The 25,037-nt window shown below is 36.3% G+C and overlaps 1 protein-coding gene across 3 annotated transcripts in view; it reads right to left on the bottom strand.

Moving 5' to 3' along the window:
* Nucleotides 1-25,037, bottom strand: part of LOC107218640 — a 57,725-nt gene that overhangs the window by 10,462 nt on the left and 22,226 nt on the right. For 2 of the 3 annotated variants that reach the window (XR_006903989.1, XM_015656572.2), the window contains exons 2-37: nucleotides 24,700-24,776; nucleotides 24,333-24,556; nucleotides 24,090-24,232; nucleotides 23,873-24,003; nucleotides 23,351-23,736; nucleotides 22,917-23,234; nucleotides 22,588-22,840; nucleotides 22,304-22,495; nucleotides 21,988-22,205; nucleotides 20,402-20,612; nucleotides 19,921-20,297; nucleotides 19,445-19,724; nucleotides 16,882-17,064; nucleotides 16,591-16,796; nucleotides 16,050-16,243; nucleotides 13,391-13,896; nucleotides 12,515-12,913; nucleotides 11,776-12,435; nucleotides 10,475-10,684; nucleotides 10,006-10,091; nucleotides 9,710-9,914; nucleotides 8,761-8,939; nucleotides 8,437-8,647; nucleotides 7,973-8,349; nucleotides 7,765-7,895; nucleotides 7,339-7,661; nucleotides 7,051-7,255; nucleotides 6,815-6,955; nucleotides 5,906-6,722; nucleotides 5,584-5,704; nucleotides 5,147-5,337; nucleotides 4,875-5,013; nucleotides 4,590-4,797; nucleotides 927-1,070; nucleotides 313-505; nucleotides 37-234 (exon numbers count right to left, since the gene is read on the bottom strand). Coding sequence is in view for 2 of the 3 variants with exons in the window: in XM_015656572.2 (XP_015512058.2) it covers nucleotides 37-234; nucleotides 313-505; nucleotides 927-1,070; nucleotides 4,590-4,797; nucleotides 4,875-5,013; nucleotides 5,147-5,337; nucleotides 5,584-5,704; nucleotides 5,906-6,722; nucleotides 6,815-6,955; nucleotides 7,051-7,255; nucleotides 7,339-7,661; nucleotides 7,765-7,895; nucleotides 7,973-8,349; nucleotides 8,437-8,647; nucleotides 8,761-8,939; nucleotides 9,710-9,914; nucleotides 10,006-10,091; nucleotides 10,475-10,684; nucleotides 11,776-12,435; nucleotides 12,515-12,913; nucleotides 13,391-13,896; nucleotides 16,050-16,243; nucleotides 16,591-16,796; nucleotides 16,882-17,064; nucleotides 19,445-19,724; nucleotides 19,921-20,297; nucleotides 20,402-20,612; nucleotides 21,988-22,205; nucleotides 22,304-22,495; nucleotides 22,588-22,840; nucleotides 22,917-23,234; nucleotides 23,351-23,736; nucleotides 23,873-24,003; nucleotides 24,090-24,232; nucleotides 24,333-24,556; nucleotides 24,700-24,762 (9,023 nt within the window). In the remaining variant the exon portion in view is untranslated. The remainder of the gene's footprint in view (nucleotides 1-36; nucleotides 235-312; nucleotides 506-926; nucleotides 1,071-4,589; nucleotides 4,798-4,874; nucleotides 5,014-5,146; nucleotides 5,338-5,583; nucleotides 5,705-5,905; nucleotides 6,723-6,814; nucleotides 6,956-7,050; nucleotides 7,256-7,338; nucleotides 7,662-7,764; nucleotides 7,896-7,972; nucleotides 8,350-8,436; nucleotides 8,648-8,760; nucleotides 8,940-9,709; nucleotides 9,915-10,005; nucleotides 10,092-10,474; nucleotides 10,685-11,775; nucleotides 12,436-12,514; nucleotides 12,914-13,390; nucleotides 13,897-16,049; nucleotides 16,244-16,590; nucleotides 16,797-16,881; nucleotides 17,065-19,444; nucleotides 19,725-19,920; nucleotides 20,298-20,401; nucleotides 20,613-21,987; nucleotides 22,206-22,303; nucleotides 22,496-22,587; nucleotides 22,841-22,916; nucleotides 23,235-23,350; nucleotides 23,737-23,872; nucleotides 24,004-24,089; nucleotides 24,233-24,332; nucleotides 24,557-24,699; nucleotides 24,777-25,037) is intronic. The other variant, XM_046738069.1, reaches the window with a different exon arrangement.

Below are 25,037 nucleotides of genomic sequence, written 5' to 3' on the forward strand. Positions count from 1 at the left end.
TAAGTATTTTGAAGCGGTTCCACATAATATACGCACGTATCAATGTCTCTATCCATATCATATCCGACTTCATTATTCTTTAATCTTGCGTAAAATATCATGTGCTCACGAGCAGTAAGACATCCAATAAGAACATTGTTCTGGGGACAAACTCCTATGTTAGGTTTATTAGAGCTGCTATTGGGCAGCCAGATCTGTCCACTGGTTGGTGCTTCCATGCCAGTGAGCATTTTACTAAAAATTCAAAGCGCATAAATATGTTATTTAAGCTTCATAGCCCAACAGATATTCAATACTTCTAAGCAGACCCACATCACAGTAGTTTTCCCAGCGCCATTTCTTCCGAGAAGAGTCGTTACTTCTCCCTCCATTAATTTTATGGAAAAATCGTCCACTGCAACACATTCTCCACTTTCCGTTTGGTAAACCTTTCGCACCTCATCGAAACGAACTCCGGTTTGCTTCTCGTCGTTTTCATGTAAGCTGCTGGTGTCACCTCCGACATCTGCCATGTCACGATAAAAAAGTACAAATTATGGATGAACAAGAATTGTAATTAAAGTACTTGTGATGCATTTTCATGCATGGATTACACATTCTTTTCAATACAAACTTCACAGCGTAAATGTAGAAAGTTAGCCAGATTATGTTAGTATGTAAGCAAAATTGACCTCGACGACATCGTGACGGTACAGTAAAGGTATAAACATGAAACATTTAAAATAAAAATTTCTGAATATGTATGAATTGTATGAGACGTAAATTAGTAGACATATAATGAATCATGGTAAAAGCGTGAAGCTGCAGTCACGAAAAATGAAAATTTCTTTCTTTGTGACGAATCACCGTAATCAATGTGACACAAAACTCAAGTGAAATGAAGGTGAGAAGCCATGCAGCGTGCCGCGTGCATTACAGAATGATACCTTCATGTGTGCTTGCGGATAGTTCAACAGCATCGTTAGTGAAATACACCTGGTTCTCGAAGGCGAGGTAGCTGGGTCGCCCATAGAACGAACGGGTGTCAGCCCACCATAAGCTAATGGATCTCAATCCATAAAACCCTCTACCTGAAATATTCGATATTGGTTCATTCGAAATATCTGCCTTCCGAAGCATTAAAATAGCAGACATGATTGAAGCGACTGATATATATTACACTCAATGTGAGTTCCTTCTTTGCTATCGTACTAACAGGTTGAAATTATCGAAGACCAGTCCTCATTCGCATCTCCCAAAATAGCGCTTTTGGTAATTTTTTGCTTATTTTAACGCTCAGCTGTGAACTAGGCGACCGAACAGCAGCGTAATGTGGGGTGCTGTGTTGCAAGATTTTATTGTTAGTTGGACGCTTGTTAAATATCACGACAAGGCAATAAGGCGGCAATTGAATTGTCGGTTTATATCGAACAGTCTTGAATGAACGAGTGAAAATATTTGATATTGATGGTGACAAGTGTTTGCGGCTACTTTCCAGATATTCGTAAAATTTAGGTACGTGGAAGAAGTCGTGATGATTTTCAATTAAATTTGTTTTCCGAATTTGTGATTAGAACCTCGTTAATACACGAACAAGGCCACAGACGTACCTCAGATAGTTGTAAACGATTTATATGCAAAAGAAACCAAATATGTATTTTATGCCATAGAATACATATTTTATTCCTTCATTTGCTTTTGAAATCTGTATATAATTTCCAAAATCTACAAAAAAAAAAACGCATTTTTTGAATAACCCCAAACCATTTTTTCTCGAATCAAGTCAACCAAATTTAATGGAATATTACCTTGTTAAGTTAAACTCACGTGAATTATTGAATCACAAAAATAGAAGATAGTGCACAAATATTTTAACTGTACAAATAATTTGAAATAATTTCTCATATGATAATATTAAAAACGCTCGTTTTGCTATCCCCTTTTTAATTACAAGGCTAACTATCCAACTCGTTATGCCATTCACCAAAAGACCAACCACATGAGAAAGCATGTCATAATCATCCATAGACCAAGGGTGATTATTCAAAAGAATAGAATATAGATAGATTACATGTATGATATATTTACAGAAATAGAAAATCCAATATTGGATACTTTCGAGTATCAGTGCATGGGACGTAAGCTCCTGATACTTGACTAAATATACATTATATATTATACACTTATAGGCATCCCCGATTTTTGTTTGCAGCATACAATGCTCAAAATCATGCGCGTTGTACTCCCAGTGTAATTGGCGAGAGTAGGTCTTTTATAGGGCATATTTCAATTTAAGTGGTCTTAGGTATGGCCGGAAGTCGGCGCAACTATTGAGTAAGTAAATAATTAAGAACGAGACAGCGAAGTTTCATTGCTGATGAGACCGTCTTCCATAAGCTGTAACCATTTCTGATCAAACAGCGTCACCAGGCCTTACAAATATTATACTGCCATAAAATTTGGGCAGTATCCTAGCGCCACCTACAATTGTAGCATATTAATACGTGATCACTAATACTGGCGCGGCTGACTACACTTATCATAACAATAGGCATATTCTGCCCTTTTTATTTTATGTGTCAGAAAGAGACGGAGACTCAATTATTATCGATCCAATAATCAAGATTCGTGGCTGCAAAGTCCATGCTACGAATATCCACCCGAACGAACTCAATAGTGACGTCATCATACACGATTGCAGTCAAATCATTGAATATTTCATATTGAGATTCACATGGTTAGAAATCCAAAATTTAATAAGTTATTTGAGGCTTCCGCAGTTGGAATCTGACTAAGACTTGGCTTCCGGGATGGGACCACTATTAAAAACGGTTTTTTGCCAACGTTTCGTGAAAATTGCAGTTCACTTCTTCAGGTCGAGGGGCAACATGATACTAGTTGCTCTCTTGGGGAGGTGTCGCTACATATATCGATTGGATCCATCAAGGTGTGACGTTGCCGTTCGGGTGAAGTTGACTGGATGTTTCCGTAACTGGGAGGCTCTTTTTCTTTGGCTGTCACGTGCACTTTCAAGAGACTCGCTCCTCAAAGCGAAGTCTTTCCCCCCTTGGCATTTTGTTTGAGGTAACGAATTTTCCTCCGGCATATGACTTCATTCTCTCTGTTGACCATTCTAGCTGCTCGCTATCGAATGGCTGCGTCTGTGATAATATGACGAACCTCTTAGTGCTTCACTTGGTGAGCAGGATCTCCTTTGTCAGATGACTGTTTGCTTAGCGTACTGACACTAACTTTTCTGAATGCTCGTCTTCAAAGTGGAACTTCCTTTTTTTCTCTTCACCTTTCTTCTGAGGCGTCATAGTTTTTTTGAGATTCATTTTTTTCTTCACGTTGGACGTGGGACGCAGGTACTTGCGATATGGACCACATAGAGAAATGTAATAGTAATTGTAGAACGCACATTTTACAATTTTGTAGTAAAATACTGTGTCAAGAGCTCACCGCCACTAACAGTGTTATATTTTCTGTAGATGACGAGACGGTGAAATAAAATCTGACTTTCCAAGCAGGTTTTAGAAAAAATGTTCGGACACGCGGATTTCAACTATAAACAACTTATTAGCATTGAAATCATATCATTTCACAGTCTATTGTTCACTGCATATAAAGTAGAATAATATGACTACTTCGCCATTGACAACCATATGGTATTTCCCGTTGAAATTAAATGCTTTTAATCTTGCATTTCTAGATTATTGGACGTGTTTAATTCAGATTCAACTTGATTTGTATCACTTGTACTTCTTGAACCTTTATTGTATACGTTTTCTGGTAATTGAGATCTGGTTTGTTGCTGTTTACTATATTTTGTAGATGCATAATTATTGCGGACACGAAATTGCAGTCTTCGTATTAAATTTTACCGTTTTCGTGTTTCCCGTAGTATAAGATGCATCATAATTTCACCGTACGAAAATATTCGTGCAATTGGGGTAGATGGTGGCAGACAAGTATTGTACGTTAACGGGTTTGAATTACAGAAAACTGCATTTTGTATAACTCTTGCTGGATTCCGTTACAGTCGAGGCTGTTGAAAGTGTATTGCAAGCACTGCAATAACAGTTTATTTGCAGATTATTATTGAAAACGCTCTCATCTCTGTGGAATAAGGCTACGTGCAGATATGATTGGTCTTTATGTCCACAAAAATGGTCTAGATATTTGTCAAATCACTACTTCATGATAGCAAAAGAATTTGTTGGTTGCAAAATATAAATTCTTTTTGTGGAAAAAATTAAATGAGGATGTAACATTTATAAAACTATTTATTACCACACAATTTTGAAAAAAGTGCTATATATCATCTACGACAGAGCGTTTTATAAATGGATAAATGTATAAATTCATCCATTTGAAATGAAAAATAGAAAATAAATATTCAAGTCTATTTGAGATTTGAAATTCGAAATGGGATTTTGCTCTTTATATTCCTATTTTAAATAAAACCATTTCAAATATTACGCACCGTTGTCGAATGAGAACTAATACATGTCACTATGCGATAGAAGACTCCCGCGGTTTAATTTTTTTAGATAAGAAAACAAAAAAAAATATCGCAATTTATTGTCAGTGTAAACTAAGATTCCCACCTGAATTCGTGTATTTGGTGACAAGGTAGCCAATCAACGCATACAAACATCCGTCAAAGGCGATTGTCAGCAATACTAACCCCAGAGACATAGAATCTCCAGGGCTCGTTTCTTTCCAGACAGCATCCCAAGTTAAACCAATACCCTGCACTTCCAATCTAACCGCAAAAAGACATCCGTAACAGAAACTCGTGGACATGCTCAAACACTGAAAAATTCAAAATGTTAATAAGTACGGCACAGATTGCATCCTTATTTTGTGTCTCTTCGAAATAGTGAACATACCAATAGTAATTTGAGAGTAAGTTTCACACTAGCCTCCATGGCAATCACGATAATGTAAGGCATGTACGTAAGCAAGAACATTACTACTGTAGTAACAGCTGCCAAACTGGCTGAGCTGAACATTGTTGAGATCATGTAACTGTAACAAGTAAAAGTATCCGTTTTATCTACAATACACTTATGTATGTAAATATCTATACATATATTCATAATCAGTTCTGTTTATATTCACAGCATTATTACTATGGAATGACTTTGATGCAGTAACTCACCAGAAAGTTACAGATGCGAAGACATAATCAAGGAGTAGAAATAGTACCAAAACAGGATCGGAATGTGGTAAAATTTTACCGGTAATTAATATTATATGAATGCATATCGCTACTATGCTAAGTTCAATCATCGATGTTATGAACCATGCAAAGGTATTACGCCATGGCTTCAAACCCATTACGCTCATAACCTGAAAATAATAAAAAAATATTTTACACATAATGATAATAATAATTATTATTACAATTAAACCAGCTACATCCTTTCGGGTACATCCCCATAAGCGATTAGCTTGTGCGGGATGAGGAAGAGATGGGTTAGTGACAACCATTATGCATCTGCAGCAGTCTGAATATATTCAACAGAAGCCTTCATTCGTACAGGGGACAAGTAGTTGGAGTATTTTTTCTGCTTATTATTCTTTTGAGAAAATTACCATCGCGTTTTGTGACTCTCGCTCCCATACGATGTGCCTTACAGCTGCCCCTACGCACACCATCAATGCAAAGAAGAAACAAACCTGGAGTCCTTGAGATTCGTACAACGATGATTGGAACCTAATGGTTTAGTGAAAACCGTTACAGACAAACCTTTTTTATTTCTCGAATATGTTATACCAATTTTTACCAGAATACCAGCACCGTGGTAAAGTGCAAGACTTACTTTTTTCGATATTTGTGAAACTGCGTTTCAACTTAAGCTAGGTAACGTTTCATGCAAGCAATAGATACCGCACGATGTGTAAAGGCAAAACTCACGTGAAGAACTTCCAGCATGGATACGGCATCTGCTGAGAGACTGTTTGCCATTCTAGTTTAGTCTGTGTTTTGGCTTTTATGAGTGCACGATCGATCGAATCTTGCAATTGGATGAAACCTCTTAGGTAGCGCAAATTTTCGATAAAACTGCTGTCCGGTCCTGGAGTCCAAAATTGATTCTTTAACCTCGAAGTTGAGGGTACAGAGTCAACATCCATACGAATTTTGTAAGTTATGTTTTCCGGCAGTTCTTCTACATAAGATCGCTTTATTCTTACGGGACTTTCATCCATAAAAACGACACCGGCCAGAAAGTCATTGGTTTTGATGAGTCTACCAGCTTCTTCTTCCAACTCCTTTTCGCTCGCAAACCCGATCACACGATCGGTCAAAACGCAGTCCATTAGTCTGTTCAGCATTTGTACAATTTCTACTAATTTATGTGAATTCTTCATCCTCCAAGCTAACTTTCCAAGGTCAAAGTTCGCTAAATCAGTAGCAAGAGAAGGACCACTGAGCGATTTTACCGCTATTTTCATCAAATCTGATGCCAGGATCTGGTTTAAATCTGTCAAATCGTCTCCCAATTCTGTCAGATTGGCGAGAGCGCTCATACTCTTTGCAAAACTATCAATCAAGATACCAAAATTTTCAATGTAGAAAAAAGTCGAATTAACTTCCTTCATAACACTGTCGATAATCTTCGTTTGCGGCGTGTACAATATACGTCCACGTAACAAAGGCTTTACGTACGACCATACAATTTTTCCAGCACCTATTCTTGATATTTCCTTATAAGTATCCCTACAGAAATCATCTGCAATGAAAGGTTTTCGAATACTGTCAGAATTCCGTATCAAATTTTTTATCACATCCGTAAACGGGATTTTATTGAGATAACACACTTACTTGGAAGTGAAGTTAATTCGTCTTCATTGAATTCTTGCCCATTTTCGCGGATATTAGATATCACTTTGTAAAATCTACCGGTGTCCTCGACAACTGGTTGACCACACAACATTTCACCAGTATCGGACAGAAACTTTCCAACTAATGTGAAAAAAAGTGTTAAGAATTAATTGTGACTGTAGATACATATTACACATATATATATATATACATGTGCGTAAATTTTTGTTTCTTACAACTTATTTTTTCGCTAGGTGAAAAAGATTCTGTTTCATTAGCAACCAAATAGTCGGCTGAAAATTGGTCAGACATGTTAGTGACAGCATCCTTCAGAAGCGGTACCAACTTGGCGGCGAACCCCAAGTTATTTATGATTTCAACTCCTTCTTTTTCATTCAAATTTGCGTTCGATAAAATATTTTTTACACTGGCACTCATAATCTAGAATTTCAGTACACGAAAATCATTAAATCATTAATGCAACCATGCCAACAATCTGAACGTCTGTATCACATTCAACTCACATCTTTGAAAAGGGTTCCAAATTTCAGCTTTTTGATTAAACTAATAGTTATAGATTGGATCTGTTCACTGCTGAGTTGACATAAAGAGGCGCTGATTTCTTCTATCATGGTCTCATCGCCCTTGAACTCTATTATTTCTCCAAGTTTTTCCGGTGAACAAATTGTGTCCGTCAAGCTAACGGCTTGACGTTCCTTTGAGTATACAGACAGCATGTTTACTTTTCCTCCGCTCAATGCCTTAGTCACATCACCGGGTAATGCCAAGGTTTTTGTTAGGTATGATCGCAGATTGGGCCAGTTGGGGAACATTTCTTTGATAGCATCTGAACAGCAGAAAACGAAATGTCACTCAGAGTGGTAATTATATATTCAGGTGTGAGACAAAGTAACAGCATTCAGATTTTTAAATCTCAAAGATACGCCTACATTTTGTATTGAGTAGTCCGAGATTTTTGAATATTTCCATGGATTCCAGCGTGCTCAATACAGTACGCAAGTCATCTTTGACTATCGGATCGCTAATGAATGGTTCCGTGTGGTCCAGAAGTTCGTTGAAACTATTGACGAAAAAAAAAAAAAAAAAGTGATGAAACAAGCAAGTGAAAATAAGTTACTCCATAATATTTTGACGCACCCATCAAAAAATTTATCGATTGTTTCTTCTCTCAGCAATTGAATGACTTCTTCAAGTGAGTCGGAAGCTTGCGACAAATCTTTGCTGAAATCCATTCCACTGGCAACATCCAACAGATGCCCGGCTTCGGCAGCAATCATTTCCAAGTTTTTCAGTATATCCTTAAGCCAATATAATTGCGTTGTAGCTTCATATCGCCATATAGTTATTTTTCCTTGTATTTTTCTTGAATCTAAACTTTTGGCTAGTTGTTGAGAAACATCGCTAGTGGATGGAATGTCGAAAGAAGTATTTGAGTATTGTAGAAAATATTTTGCTTGTTTGGAAACAAGAATTTCGTACAACTTTGTTTCGTTATGAACAATATCTGTCGTCAGCTGAAAAATTAAATACACGATTCATTAGAACGTATACCTTGACAATAAGTCAAGCTACATATAGGATAGTATTATTATAATTATTACCATATTCACATTGATTAAAGCACCGTGTAGTAATTCGTCCACTTCGTTAACATCTGATTCTAGTACAGTATCAACTACTGGTAACCAGATTAGCGTGGTTTTTTCCGCCATTTTTCCTAATTCTGATAATTTCTTATGAGTATAAGCAGTATCCAAAAGGTATACATTCTCATATATTAAAGTCAACAATATACGGAACACGTTGACATATCTGCGAAATGATCGTTCAACTGTTAGAGAAAGCTCTTTAAACGAAGCATGAGTGTTTTTAGAATCACATATGTGACAATGACATATGATAATGTTTCGAACAAAAGAACTTACGTTGTTGGTTTTGAGACACGGGAACCGTCAAATTTGTGGTTAACGCAAGAATACATCACCGAATTATTCACCTTGGAAAATCTGAACGCTATTTCTGCTAAGTAGTGTAACGTATTGTTCAACTCCGCCGAAAAAGCTGGGACTGAACTAGCCTCCGTAACATCATCAAGTCTGATACCCTGAATTTTAAGTACGATATTTATAATGTACACTGTATTACTAAAGACATGTACTCGTATAACGTGCATGGGGATTCAGAAGAAAAGTAGAATACACCAATACGGAACATCCATCTCTATTGAACATGCCTAGGACATTCATGATAGATATGCAATACCTCTATTAGACATCAATTCCAACCAAAATGACGTACACTGGAGCTCTATAAGAGGTCCAAACGTTTGCTTGCTCTACATCTTATAGCAGAATTTGAATAAGGGTTCACATGGATCTTTATCGGAGATATCATCGATTTTGTAGAAAAGAAATTAATTTATACAATTGACGTTGCTTTTATATCATCAAATTTTGTGTACGTATTATAAAAATACTACAAATTATCATGTGCACATTTTCTTCTGCCCCGGACAAAAAGTCCGAGGCGTAGGTAACAGATTCGGCACTCAAGGACGGACACTTGGTGGTGGATAATGGACAAAATTGTGAATAGACACAAGGGCTGAATTCATTTTTGTGGCGAGTGTTCCGCGTGGGCATTATTTTCCTCTCTTTTTATGCACTTTATACATATATAGTGAAAATCGCAATTTTTGGATTCATCTTCATTTCAAATGTTTTAAATTAATCGCAGTTTTAAAACAAGTGTCCAGAAACCGCAGAAGGATGTTAGTTTTAATCAGACATTCTATTCGATTTGCACGTATATTTTTCAGCCATGCGTAACAAAATATTGACTTTTCATATAATTAGTGCGTGTGAATTGGTTTACCTTGTTTAATATCCCCTTGGTTTGGATTTGGTTTACCTTGTTCAATATTCCCTTCCAGTTTAGTTTGTCAAACAAAATGACACGTATTTTTGCGAAATCCAATTCCTCGGCCAAGCAAATAAGTGTTGCATAAGTTTCGTGTTGCGATAATTGTGTATTCAAAGTATGTAACAAATTTGTTGCGCTACCACACCAAGAACAACGGCTGAAACGTATAGTGTATATGGTAGTTAAACGGCACGAGGCTTACATCAAACTTGCAATTCATGCCGATACGAAAAGTCACAAGAACTCACCCAGCGGGACCTAGTTCAATTTCTAACATGCTTTCAAGGAACGCTGATATTTGACGGGCAGTCATGTTAACCAGGCTTTGTGGGTCCTGGAATAGTGCAAGAGTAGCAAGCGTCGAAACATTATGGCAAAAAACATTTTCCATATTAAATGCGATGACTTATTCATTTCTAATGTTGACGATACATTCAACTTCATTCGATTGGATGATATTACTTTTATTATTATAATAGGAATATTCTCAATCACAAGTGCTATCTATCGGAAAGTTTGAAAATTAGGTGCTGATAGTCAGTGTGTGCAAATATTTTTTGCCAAACCTTATCCTGATCATTCGGCAATTGTATGGAAAAGTTCAATCAATTGAAAGAAAATTTTTGAAAACGTAAACTGATGAAGAGATATATCAGTTTGACTATATCGTGCAACTTGGAAATAAAATTCAACTGAGAACATTTAAAATTTCATTACCATCGATTCATATTCAGTCAAAAAATCCTTAAAGTTCCCAGCCATAAATGATGTCCAGTAGGCCGGTAACCTGAAATCTTTAAATCCTTCAGCCATTGTTTTAATAATCAGCGATTGCAGTTGTTTTATATGGTTCAGTATAAGGGTCTCTGATCTTGCGAAGGTCAGGTTTGATTCGTTGCGATTGAAGAATAAAGAAGTTGGGATGCTCTGAAATTTGATCAATAAAAATATTAAAAATAGTCGACTGTTTTATATTGTTCTACTCGCTTCTTAGCAGTAAAATATAACAGAACATCTGAATTCAAGCGGCAAGCTGCTGCCCCCTCCGCTTGCCCAAAAAAATTTGGACTATTACTCTTTTTATGTACTTCTTTTCAATTCGGTATGAATCGCACAGATATTACGTGAAATCTGTTCCTCCGGGAAATGGAACAGTTGGGAAAATTTGAAGGTGCACATCCCATAATTTGCACATAAATTAACACTGACTGTTTGGAAGATGTTGTTTTACCATTTTGTAACATCCCAACCATTACTCGAAACGGTTTTGGCATTGAATATAATACACGTAATTCCAGTTAAAAATGGATTTCCCTAAAAATAAAAACCTCATGATCTGTATAAATAGGTAATAAGGGACCATTCAACAAATGCCTTCTCTTTGGAACTGAGGGGTTTTGGGTAGCGTGATTTTCTTTAGATTGTTCGCAACCCAGGGCTGAATTTTTTCGAGTTGGATCTAATAATGTGACATTTGATATTATACTATTGGGCAAGTTTTGTCAGACTTTTTCATTTCATATTTTAGTTGTTGAGAGAAAACTAATTTAGATATATTTTTTCTTTTTTTATCTAAAACAAAGTTGAAACAGATACAACAGGTTGAAAACAAGCACAGTATGACATCATCCATGCTAGAATACATATGGGGCATTCCACGCTAACTCGACCAGGGTTTGATCCTCGATCTCTTGGATTTGGTCCACGATTTTTTAAATTGGAGTTTCAATTCTAAAAAGCTCATTTTTTCCAAGGTTTCAATTGTTATAAGAAAGTTCATTTGAAGATCACGTGCGAGGACGTGTCATATAATATTGCATGATTCATCTTACTAAACCTTGATTGAGAGAGTAAATGTTTAGAAATGTTGTATATTTGGCTTCTCAAAAAAATGTTATACCCACGTTATATTCTAGATTTTGTTTTAAAGTATTTCGAACAGCTTGTCTGGGATGATTCTGTTTTATTTTATAGCAAACGTAATTATCATTGCAAAATTGAGTGTCTCAATAACTTACAGCATCAATTGGAATAATGTCCCTTGCATCATAGTTACGAAGTTGCTGACATAAATGAGAAAAGCTACCAAGAAGTCCCTTTCTCCGCATATACTTTGGCTCTATCAAGTACTTGTTGACTTCACAAAATTTTACTTTCCCCATCACCAGTGCGGTAACATCGGAAGTTTGTATTTCCTTATTGAAGAATGTGTGCACGACCGATAACATCAAGTTAGGCATATCCTCAGCCATCGACAATGTCACTTTCATCACAGGTTTACTCTCGTAAACAGCACGTAACTTTGACCATATATCTCCTCCGAAGAATAAATCAAATGACAGGCTTAAACTCTGAATTATGTAGTCAAAGCCATTTAGATTTTGAGCAATTTGAGGAATTTTGTAATCATCCGAAATAGAGTCGTGCCTATCATTACTGAGTTTTTCAATGTTCATCTTGTCGAAATAATAATGCAACCAAGATCGTTCCGTGTCTTGGATTATCGACCAGGTATCATTGTCAAGGCCCTTCCATATCGTAATATTAAATATATTCGATTTGAAAGTAAGATCTGGCTGCGATTTCGATAAATTTGAAAAAGCTTCGACCGCATCGGCTAAATATTCCGAGAGTGATAATTCTCTTTGTACTTTAGAACGGGGACCATACATTAAATCCTGAAAGAAATATTTATGTGATTATGCATTTTCCTGACTATCCAAATTTCAAAGTAAAACGGCAATACAAATATATTACATAGAATTCTTGGCTTGTTGCACTTTTCAGCAGTTGGTGCGGGTCAAACGAACACACTCTTTTCAAAAAATTAATTTTCTCAGTATTATTCCAGAATCCTGTACCAAAGTGTCGATCGCACATGTTATGTTGTAGATCACGAATCAACATTGGTTGAGCAAGCGTTGGGTCGAACCTAACTATAGTTGCAGCAAGTGAGATCGATTCTGAGGGATGTGCTTCAAGAATTTTCAACAACTGCCGGACATCGCCATCTTCCACCAAATCCCAAAGGTAGAATTTACCACTTGGCACTTTCTTAATTCCGATCTTCTGGAGTGATCCCGCAACGTGTCTCAATAGTTCGGCAATAAACTCTACAGCAACATGAAGGGTATTCTCAGAGTCAACGTATCTAATCTGGACAAAGATATTTATATTAGTGATGAAGTTATGCGAGTAGAAACCCAAATTAATCAACACGGTATATGAGAATAGTGTATTGTGTTACAAGTACGAAAAGTTTGCGATTTCCGATGAGTGTGAAGATTGTAATCATAAGAGTCAGACATCGCCCATTCACGCATGTGACACACGCTATTTTTCCCAATATCTGCGAAGGAAAGTTCGATTGAAGAAACAACTCAAGTACCACTGACAGTCCGAAAAATTGGCGTTAGGTAATTTATATTCAATGACAGAATCTATGAAATTTATTCGGGAGTGCGCATGCGCCAAAAAGCCCTAGTGTGTAAAATCGAGCACTACAGGTATAGGCATGCGCCAAAGTCATGGTACCACACTTTTTGGAAATGGCGCACCTTAAGCACGCTCCACAGGCTTCAAAAATCGAACTTTCCGAGGAGGTGTTGGAACAACATACGTTTTTCAACTCACCTGCTGGGGAGTACGATGTGCTTTTAGGTCATGTGTTAATTTTTTACCAACGGCATCCCAGTACTCTGAAGTAAAGGGTGACTTGATCTTCAACCCATTAGTTACGGCATTTTTCACGGCTCTACCAAATTCATACATTCTGAGGATGGTCCTTCCAGCGTAGAGTGGGTAGTCCTTTACTGGCATTGTACGGACTATTCCTTCGTTCAAAAGAAGATCGGTAAATGCATTGAAGTTTATTGGATCCAAATCACAAGTGCCATTTTTCAGTCTGGTATAGTCCTCCGGAGAAATCTCTTGCCTAAACTCGGCAAACCAATGAAACACATCTGCACAAGTTGGACCACCATACGGATTTTTTGAAATTGACGAAATTTTCTTCATTATGGATGAACTAGAAAGACCGGTGATAAAGGTCGCTGTGAGATCCGGGAGATGTGAGTATGCAATTTTAATGGGACTCTTATCGGTGAATCCAAGTATAGAGAAAGCATCTGTCTTTGGTCCTAAAAAATATTATTGAAACATAATATCACGGGTTTTTTCAGACATAATGCTGAAACAGTATTTTTTCTGTACATGCACGAAAACGCCCATTTTTCTCTCTGTTTTGACGGACCAATGTCTCATTTCGTCTTCTTGAAAGTCTTTGCTCCCTAAAACTCTTTACTCCCTGAAAGTCTTTTCTCGAATTTTGAGAATTGTGTAACGTGACGCGTGAAGTTTTTGCAGAAAATAATGACAAGTGACGAATCTTAGCATGACGAGGAGTTTGTACTGCCACATATTCTGGCATCAGCTAAGCAATTGACGATTCTGCGCTACTCAAAAAATCGAAGAATAAACATACCGCCGCTTATGGTAACCTTTTAGCCTGGCAAAAAAACAGGGCATGCCTTTGTTCAGCGAACCTGTGTTTCAAATCTATTTTGAAAATTCGTCCAAACATTCAACACCTTCGACCTTGTGGTCTATCTATTCAATGCTAAGAACCACAATCGACGTTAATAAAGGCATCGATATAACTAAATATATGGAACTGCTTCTTTTTGTAAAATAAAAAACAAGAGGCTTGGATTTCAAAGTGAGAAGTCCCAAATTTCGACTTCTGAGGAAATGGATAACTTCCTGCACGAAGCTCCAGACTATAAATATTCGTGAGGTGAGGCATTTTTTTTGTAAAAATTCCTTCCTATGCTAGTTTACTCACAACTAGAATGCCCATGGCGAATACGCACGAGCGTATTTACGTCACAGCAGCGATTAGAAAGCATAGCTGTTCTTGAAATTCACAATGAACTTGCTAACTAATTGATCTGCACCTGATCTGAAATGAATTTATTGTAAAAAAAAATAACACGCGCCGTAGGTACTACTTTCCAACTGTTGGAGCGAATAAGACAAAATCATGAAAATCCAAAAAAAAAAGCTAGCCTCCCCCCCCCCCCCCCCCCCCCCCCTTATCCTCACTAATTCCACACCCTCAGTGAAATCAAGTTGCCGACCTTGGATCTGTGACCACAAGACTTATGATCAATCGTCAATGAATCATCGGTCAGGAAAATACACTTATCAACCCAATTTAAATTTGCCAGAAGCAAAAGCTTACACTGAGCATACTTTTCACCGAACATCAGCGACAGTACTTGTCGATGTTGGTGCAGACTTATTAGCCATTAAGCGGTAAGATGGCTGGAAGTATGATCGTGTTGCAGAAGACTACATCGAGGATTCGATCAGTAATAAATCCAGGAGACTGAATCAATTAACAGAAGTGATAAATTTTAAACCATTCTCCACAACAGCTTCGGAGTCCGGAAATCTGTCACCAAATAAAAATAAAGAATATCAGGAGCAAGCGAATTTTGATGAATTGTTATCGAAGAACTTAGCGTCTTCAACGGTAGGAAATGAGAATATCGACGTACAAGGGACGAAAAGTTTCACTCATATTCATTATCATTTTAATACAGCCTTAATCAGGTCAATCGCATTCGATAAAAGAAAGATTGACTTTATTTGAGAAAGTGATATTATCTTTTCAGTGATGCTTCCATAAAAATAAGAATTTAATGATTAAAATTTGAAAGGTAAAATCGTAAATCAACATTCCAGTAAAAGTGATAAGATTTCTAATTTTCCCACTGATATTTCTACGAAGGTGATGTACATTTTTTGTGTGCTACATACACCACTTTTTAACACGTGATTTCATTCTAATGAAGAAGCAATGATGCTATAACATTAATGAGGGCAACGTGATATATGATCGTTCACGTAACCAAAGAAAAAGTGTTTTGATTGAAATTCGTGACATGTTATAGTTCCGTCTGATAAATAAAATATAAAATTATATTAGTGTGGTAAATCAAATCCCAATTATTATTTTTTCATCATGAATTATTGTTTATTGTATTTTTTGGGACTTCGCCAACCAAACCACCTACCAGGTTTCCGCCCCTTGAACCCAGCATGAATCCGCCGCTGGATCCAGTTGCAGTACTTCAATAAACGTTCGTACCATTTCTACTAAGGCAGAATCCTAATATTCGATTCATTCTTTCTACAGCCAAAATTGGCCTTCGTGCGTGTACAAAAAAATAAAAAATCGTGTCAACCTGTAGGAGAAATAAATTATAAATGAACACATCATACGAACCTTTGTTTAGAATATCCGACGCAACGGTTAGAATTTGATAAATTACATGACTTCCATATTTGGCAAGAACACTGAACCTGGTTAGAATATCCACATCATGTTTCGTATTCTGAATTTCATCGGTTGACCAAGTTGAGTAATTGTTTCTACTCACTAGGTCGTTTAATTTGTTATCGAGGCTCGTTACAACGTTACTGCAGGTATATAAACGTTAAAATCAAAAATGTTGTTACAATTAATATCGTGAGCTTCTCGGACAGTTAGAGTCGATTAAGGAAGCTTACGAATTTGTATTGTTTTATAAAAAATCATAAGCATTAAAAACGAAATTAGGAGAGTACAATAAAATTAGAAAAACTGGTATACCCAGCACAATGGTATTATAATTAAATATTTTTCTAAATCACATATCACTCAAACGGCACAAAAGAAAAACAATTACATGCAGTAGGTCACGCACAGTTATCGGTTCAACTTGGGTAATCAGAATCGACTTGACATGCTAGACGTGTATTTAACTAATACTTAAGGGTAAACTCACTTCCAATCGGTCAAGTCCGTAAATTTACTTTTAACGAATCTTGTGGCATGTTTGAAAACGTTTTGGACATCATTGAAAGAGATTTTTGGTTCGCCTAAAATAATGCTCGATTCCCAGGATAACTTGGTAAGATTTGCAACAAGGCGTCTGAATTTTTTGTAACCTCCAGTCCAATCGAACGGTGTCTCATAATTACGATCTCCGTTCTGAAGAACAGAGTGATAGGACAAAGGTGAGTACATTTTGAAGTTTCTTTGAAAGTTAGACACTGATAGGAATGTTAATACTTACGGTATGTATATCAAACAACTGTTTCCATTCATTGATGAAAAATCCAGGGTTACAAGCTATTCTCTCAATTTCTCTGATAATCTTACGAGTTCCATTGCGAACGTCTAGAATTTCACCAACGCTTTGTTTTTTTAAACAAGGCCAGTCTGTTTCGTGAGTTTTGTACTCAATGATTGCGGAAAGCTAAACAAAAAGAGGTTTAATATGAATATTACAAAACCGAAATTCGAAGAAGCAAACAATGACTTCAACGAGCGAAAAAGGGCGGTGATTGATTATAATAAAAAAAAGTGCTTAGTATTGTAACGATCCATACGTATACTCTCGTACGATCCGTGCTCTTTTTATGTGTTACCTCTTTCCTTTGTACTCTGGGGTTACCACCCCTGTGCAATGAAAATTCGTTCTATTCTTTTCTACTCTACATATGTTTGTGACTATAACGATGTATGTGTACTCAGGGGTATAAGGGTTTATCTCGGCTTGATTGTTAATAAATAAGTATATAACCACAGTACCGCAAGACCGGTCACAGGTCAACGGACAGCTGAGGTAAATATATAGTTGGAGCACGGACGGAGAAAGGTGCAAAAGTGACAATGAGCTGGAATAAAAGATGTGGGTACGAAAATTAAGGAAAGTGCTGTATATCCTCAATAAATCTTGCACCTAAACTACGGATCAGTGAAGGCATGATGATTCCTGTCTCATAATTATCAGAGACCCCGTTATGTCATTTACAAAGATTCATATAATTCGCTCCGAATCTGAATGACGGAATCATCACACCTCTCTCAAAGACTCAGCATTTCATATTATTTTTACATTATCTGCAATACCTAATATTATTATGACCACTTTTGGCATGCGAATCGATCATTTACTGTTATAATAATTGTATGTTTAATAGGGTAGTTTTTAATATGGTTATTTTTGAATTTTTATCTGCCCAGGGGCTTAACCGCCTTCAGATTAATTTTAAAAAATTCCACGAATATTTGAGCTCTCTACATCAACTGTAAGATAGTCTGCTTCGTGATAAAAGTATTTTATGGAAATAACATGGGGGAATTGTTTTTTTTTTTTTTTTGTTCTTTTAAATTTTATAAGTCGTTAATGAACATACCGAAAATAATGGAGAATACATATTTTTTGAGAGAATTGAGCGCTCTATAAAAAAGCTTTGATGCATAAAATTCGTTAATGAAAGCGTTCATACGTTAATTAACGAATTTGATTGAACTTTGAACGCCTTCGACTTGAGCACCAATCCGCAAGTTCGGTAGCGAAAACGACCCCTGCTCCCTTGGTGCACAATATACTATTGTATTCATTCTGTTATTTCACTGCATAATTGTGTCAAGTGGTGAATATGAAAATAAAGAGAAAACACCTAAAATAGACTTGCAAATTTTCGCAGTGTCCTTACAAAATAACGATGACGAGGTGTTGTAAACGAAAACAAGAAGTCTTACACGTAATGCGTGCATTATTCTGAAATACTCTGAAACTTCTATAAAGGATAAGTTAGAAATGACAAGCAGAAAATTTGGAAAAATTGTGGCGTAAATTCTCCACAAGGACAAGAGCAGAAAGAAGAGGAATGGTATTTGATTGTGAGATGGAGCTGATATCAGTCGGGAGTTACAAGATAGCCAGAGCATGTTTGAACAAGGTAAAGAAACTCGCTAGGATAAGAATGTATCAAAATAGGACTGGGGCAGAAAAAAATCTTTGAGGAAAGCGAATATGGAGATAAATGAGTGGATATAAACATACGAGAAGAAGGTAGCTTTAAAGGAAATGGATAAAGAAGTGCAGTCACAAGAAGCGAAGGTAAAAGTACGGAACTCAAGATACGATGAATGGTATGAAAAAATGAGGGGGCTGGGAATACCGAAGTGCCTGAAATCAGCGGAAGTGAAGGAAAGATGATGAGGAAAACGAGATTTATGTCCGAAAATGAAATGCAGAAACGGAAAACAAGAGAACCTGCATAGTTTGCAATGGGGAGGTGGAGGGATGGGAACATGTGATAGAGATGCACAATACAACAGGACTGAGGTGATAGTTGAAATGGGTTTTTTTTTCTTTTAGTTTTTTCGATCATTTCAGGGTATCAGAATCAGTATCGCGAGAAGAGCGGTGTTTTCTTTTCTTGCGTGAACTCCCTGGTCTTCTGAATATGAGATTATTCGAATAGTAAACCGATTTTTCAACGTGAAATCGAGAAAAACGTGTGGAATCGCTTTGCGCAACGTAAAAACAATAATAACACAACATGGAAACCGCAACGACGGCGCTCCGACGCGGTATGGCAAATCTTATTAACTAACTCTGAACGTTGTGAACTTACTAGACAACGTGAACTACTGGATGTAATCTCGAAGAACGAGACTCCAAATATAATTCTGTGTTTTATCCAGTAATTTTATGAAGATAATATCAGGAAAAAATATTCAAATACACCGAGAGAATAATACTTCGAAATTATTTTACAGCAAAGTCTTGACATCTTCGACAGTGAATATCGATAAACAATATAAAAACTCCTGTTACTCACATTTTGCATTTTCAATGTTAGTAAGTCTGCGACATCATTGACGCCGTCCTTGATATTTCTCAGAACGATTTCTTCAAAAATTTCGGTTTCCGGCATTAAATTCAACCCAATTGAAGATGTCCCGTTTTTATCCATAATAATCGTAATTCGATCCTCGATAGTCTGAAAAACTTTCGAAAATGCTGTGGCCCACAACTTGATAGTTTCCCATTGTTGATGATACATAAATTCATACAGTCGACTATCAAGTATTTCGCCCAACTTACACAGGAGAGCTACACTGCAAAACAAGAACATGAATAAAGCACACCGTATCTCGATGTGTATACCCGTGTATACTTGTTACTCGATTACTGGATTTTTACTTTCTCAACTTGGCGTTCCTCATTCGAGGCGAAGGCTCTAGGCATTCTGTAATCCAGGATTCGAAATTGGATCCGAATAATCGCTTTTAGTTCTAACGTGTTCGTATTTACCTGATTTCCCAGCCATCGCGAGAAGTGATATTTTTCGTCCAAGAATTAATGAACAGATCTTTCAACTCATGCCGTTCGGTAAAATTGTATTCTGGATACTTTATATGGATAATTCTATCTATATGGCTATAAATCGTTATCACTCTTTTGTTGAAATCTGTCCAATCAAAAGAATTTTGGCTCAGTGAAAAATTCGAAGTCTTCCTTTCATTTTCAGATCCATAATGTATTTTGCCTTCGATGTATTCAGAAATTTGACAAATTCGACGTTTCAAACGAGTCTCATTCGTCCCTTTTGGATAAATGATAAGGTGAGGTGGGTCAGAGACTTTGCAATAAGCATGCGTAAAGTTTGAAATTTCAAAGATATTTAAGACCTGTGAACAAAAAAAAAAAAAAGAAAATAAACAGAAACAACAACATAAATATAAATATTTCGGTAATATTCATTTCGAATATCAATATCTCGTCATAACGATACCTTCGACCTATTTGCGGCAGTCAAATAAAAAGCGTTGACTAGTTGGGGTACGTCTTCGTCAACTTCTTTTACCCAATCCATCGGTTCATTTTTTAAGCTTCGAACTAATGTTTCAGCCAAGTAATCCATTTTAGTGAGGCTAGGCTTAATAGTACCGAAACTTAAACTGCGCAACCCCACTTTTTTGGCAATGCTCAGGTGAATCGCAAGTCTGGAGCATACAAATTCACGTTAGAGTAAACTTTTACTTGACCAACTGCAATACTGTTTGTTGCAATTTCTAATTTCTCCTGAATAAAGCCATGAAATATATTTTCCTTAACCCTTTAACGGTCGAGCCTCTTTCCCGTTGAAAAAAAAAAACATTTTTCTCAGATGTTTCGAATTTTTCGCAATCAAAATGTTTGAGAATTACACTTTTTGAAAATAGAGCTTTTCAATTTTCGTGCCTAAATAAGAAGTTATTCAAATGAAATTATTTAATGGCAACTTTCTTTAGAGTGAGTTACTATTTTTTAAATTATTTCAGGATGTTTAAACTGAAATTGAATAAGATATTTTTAACAATAACTGTTTCGTCATTGTAGCAAATATACCAAAATGGCAAGCAAAGGGTTAACGCGCTAAATCATTCATACTGGGTTGACAATTGATTGAAGAGGAAAATGTAAAAGGGTTGTAAGTTACCTGAATCAAAACTTTTAACAAAGGGATAAAAAATATTTTTTCTACGCTGTATGGCACGAGAGAAACTAATAAATCAACTCGATGTTTATTTAGGGGGTATTTTATAATTATTATTCAAATGTATGATCTAGGTTCGAATGTTTATGGGACCGAACAGACAGTATGGCTAGCATATTTCCATGAAATACATATACCTATGATCCGCAACGAAAGCATACGAAGTGTAATAGGAGCCACCAAAGACCAAAATTATTTTATATTGAAAACACACGAAACAGTTACTGCCAGTTCTTACCAGAAAACATGCAAATCACCAAGACCTCCCTATTTTGTGTAGTAATATCGAAATATAATTCCAAGAGCTACGGGCGCATTCAATTTCAGTATTTTGTCGTGATACATTCAAAGTACATACGCTGGTTTAATTGATTTAAAATCCCGAAGCTCGAATGGCGATAATACAGATTCAACAAATCTTGACGAAACTGCAACATCCTCTTCCAGCTGAAATCTTTTCTTTAATGACATATTTTGCAGTCACTGTTATAGTGTTTTATTCGTGAACTTTGATGGGTTATATCCTTGAAACAATTATACCAATATTCATCAGATTCACAAACCAAAGCATATTGATGGGGTGATGGGGCTTTTTGGCCCTGTGAGTTTAGTTGTAAATTGTTATTTTGGTATTTTTGATCTCACTAAATATCCGAAAATATTACAATTTCGCTTGCGTTGAATGACGCTGTGCAAAAACGAAGATCTATTTCATGTTATCATTCACGAGAAATTAGAAATGAAATTGCAGTTGATCAAATAGATGTATACCATCGTGTTAAGGGTAGCACTAAGTTTGTCAGTTAGTTTTTAAATGATTCATCAAAAGTGTTTAGAATTACATGTCCAATCTGCCCCGAGGACTCATGTTCCGATGTGTATCAGACCAAGTACTGCTTGGGGCAAAAATTTTCCAATCGGGTTCCTTTGATGATTTAGGAGTTTCTAAATAAAGCACAAATTTCTTAACGCTTCGGATAACAGTTGTTAAATTAGAAGTACTCATTGGCACTGGTAATCCTATGGCTCCATAAACAAATGTGTCCAGCATGTTTTGTACCTAAATAAAACAGACAGTGAATAAAAAATTTTTTGTAGACTTCTATCCCATCTCAATCAACGGCAATAACAATATACGTATGTGCATCCACTCCTTACCAGATGTTCAAAATTTTTAAAGTTGAAACTGTCGTAGATTTCGGTTAAAAACTTTTTTCCTTCTTCGCTGCAAAGAATATTTAAAGTAGCTCTGTAATCTTGTGGTGAGTCTTTGGAGTCATTAATAATTTTCTGGAGCATTTTCTGGTCGCAAAATACTTCTCCGGCACCCTTATTTATTTGTAAGAAATTCTGTCAAAAGCAATACGTTCACCATGAAATAAAACAACATGTACTACATCATTAAAAATTCACACAAATAGTGTCTTTAGAAATACACGTACCTCGACTATATCAAGTTGTGATAGGGATTCTACGATTTTCCGATAAATCGTAGGATTTGTCATTAAAATAGAACGTACAAGTGAAGTATGATTCTGGGCAATGTCCCAAATTCTTTTCGAGGTTTCAAAATGAAGAGTAGCAACGTGGTGTGTAGCTTGAACAATCACATCCGTTAACGAAATTAAGTATGACAAATTGTTCATGATCTTCTTCGGAAAAAAATTCCTCAGGCTGTCGAAAACCTCGGCCGTTCTATAATGGTGGAGTTTTATTAGTACTTGCCAGGTTATGTATCGGTAGGTATGTAATATTTTTAATTTGCACATACACTTCAATGTCACCTTGATGCTCACTCAACAAAATCTTAGTAAGCTTGGTACCTCCCAATAATACTTCCCAGGCGGCATCCAAAATTTTACCTACATTTACAGCTTCGTAAGAGTGGAAAGAAGTATTCAAATTTGTCAAAATATTCTCTGTCATTGTAAAAACACTTTCGTGAGTCGATGGGTCGATTGAATTATTCTGAAACGTATTTTTGACCATTTGCAGCATCAAGTTTAGTTTGAGAAAACCATTTCTCGCGATAGGCCAATTAGCTTCATTTTGAAATATTGGGTCCAACAAATCAATCGCATCGGTAATGCTGAAATTATGAACCTTTTGTAATCCGTATCCAAACTTACTAGTAATAAGCTTGAGCTGTCAGATTATGTCAAAAACGAACACTTTTTACAATGTGAACTATTATTAAGTACTTACAATGATAAGTTGATCTCCTTGAAAGTTACGTTTCTAAAGAGTGGAATTATCTTTGGTAGCCATTCCTGAAGTCTTAGCTTTTTTGGTACATGTAAGTCTACCATTCTCAAACTCAATATGGAATCTGCAGTTTGTTGAAGATCTCTGAAAATATCATAACTACTAAACTTGGCCATCACCAAATTTACCATGCTGAACAGTCCGTTGAAATCTAGTTGTTCGGTCAATCTCTGCAGAAGTTCTGGAATTAATGTTGAATTCAGAGAACAGAGTGCTTTAGACACTTTCAAAAGATCCTCGTCAGTTTCGAGGATGAGGAATTGCTTTAAACTCTCTGGCGTGCAAATAATACCATCCATATTAGAGGATCCAAAAGCCGCAGCAAGCTAAAAATAAATTTACAAGTTGGAAGACTGGAATTGTTTAAATTTTTTGTAATAGTTGCAATGTTATGCTTTTGAAATTGCAGGATAAAATGTAGTATATGTGTTAATAATAAGTAAGAACAACGAAATTACTCACATATTGTAGTTTTATAGAAGCATTCAGAATATTATCCACTACTACCGGACTGAAATTAGGCACTTCACGTTGTATGAGATCTCTGATCTCATCATGATCACTGAATAAGTCACCGAGGGAAATACCTCTTTCTGTAATTGAAATTGGCGACAACAATGATAGGTTCGTGTTTAAACCAGAATAATACTTTTGTATTGTTGAGTAAAATACCACTTACCAAATATTTTCTTAACACCTGGTCGAGTTAGAACTTCAGCCATGGATTTGAAAAATTTGATACTCTTAGGTAAAGCTTTGACGACACTGAAGGTTGTTTCATTTTTAATCATTGGCTGCAGAGCGTTTAACAACGGTCCGAGTCTGCAACGTTGAGTGAATAATCATATAATACATGTGCAATTATGGATTGAATTGAAGTAATTATTCGGATATCTGTCAACAAAAAAGCTCCGCGACTTACTTGGCATTCTTGTACGACGGTACTTCCTCGTATTCTGATAGAGGCTTGCAGGGATTGCCCAAGGTACAAATAAAATTTTGCAGAAATGGCAGGAATTCATTTTGAGGCATCAGTCGAGCAGGGAATTGACAAGTTGGGTTGTACTCAGGATCGGTATTATCTCGTACGGCATACAAAACGAGGAATACCAACACTGGCCATAATAAGACCAGAGCCAGCATACCCTAAAAAATAATTTTATTGCATACACGAAGCACACCAACGGTGTATGAAATCGTTTTCGTACAAGCTAAAGTATTCTCTATTATCGTTGTTTTATAATTTAAGGTATAATTTGATTCAATCGCTGAGACGTGGAAATACTTACTGGATTTCGTTTTCGAACAACATAATTTTTCCACAGCAACAGACATAGTTGGTCACCTATCATGATGCGCACCGCCCCTAAAACACAATTTACCACTTTTTTACTTTTACACATGGTAAAAGTCTCGCAAAGTTTCGAAGTTGCATTGAGTGAATTTCAGTACTTTTATATGACGCATGCCTAACTTTTGATCGGAAGTTGAACATTTATCTAGTATTTTTCGAGTTCATCGAATTCGGTGTATAATACGTATGATGCGACATCGTTGCTCGTTATTATAATATAATTTCTGATAACAAGGAGTCCACGCCAAAGTTGGTAGACCTCAGATACACAGA

The sequence above is a fragment of the Neodiprion lecontei genome, chromosome 1 (genome assembly GCF_021901455.1).
Source record: "Neodiprion lecontei isolate iyNeoLeco1 chromosome 1, iyNeoLeco1.1, whole genome shotgun sequence".
Classification (NCBI taxonomy): domain Eukaryota; kingdom Metazoa; phylum Arthropoda; class Insecta; order Hymenoptera; family Diprionidae; genus Neodiprion; species Neodiprion lecontei.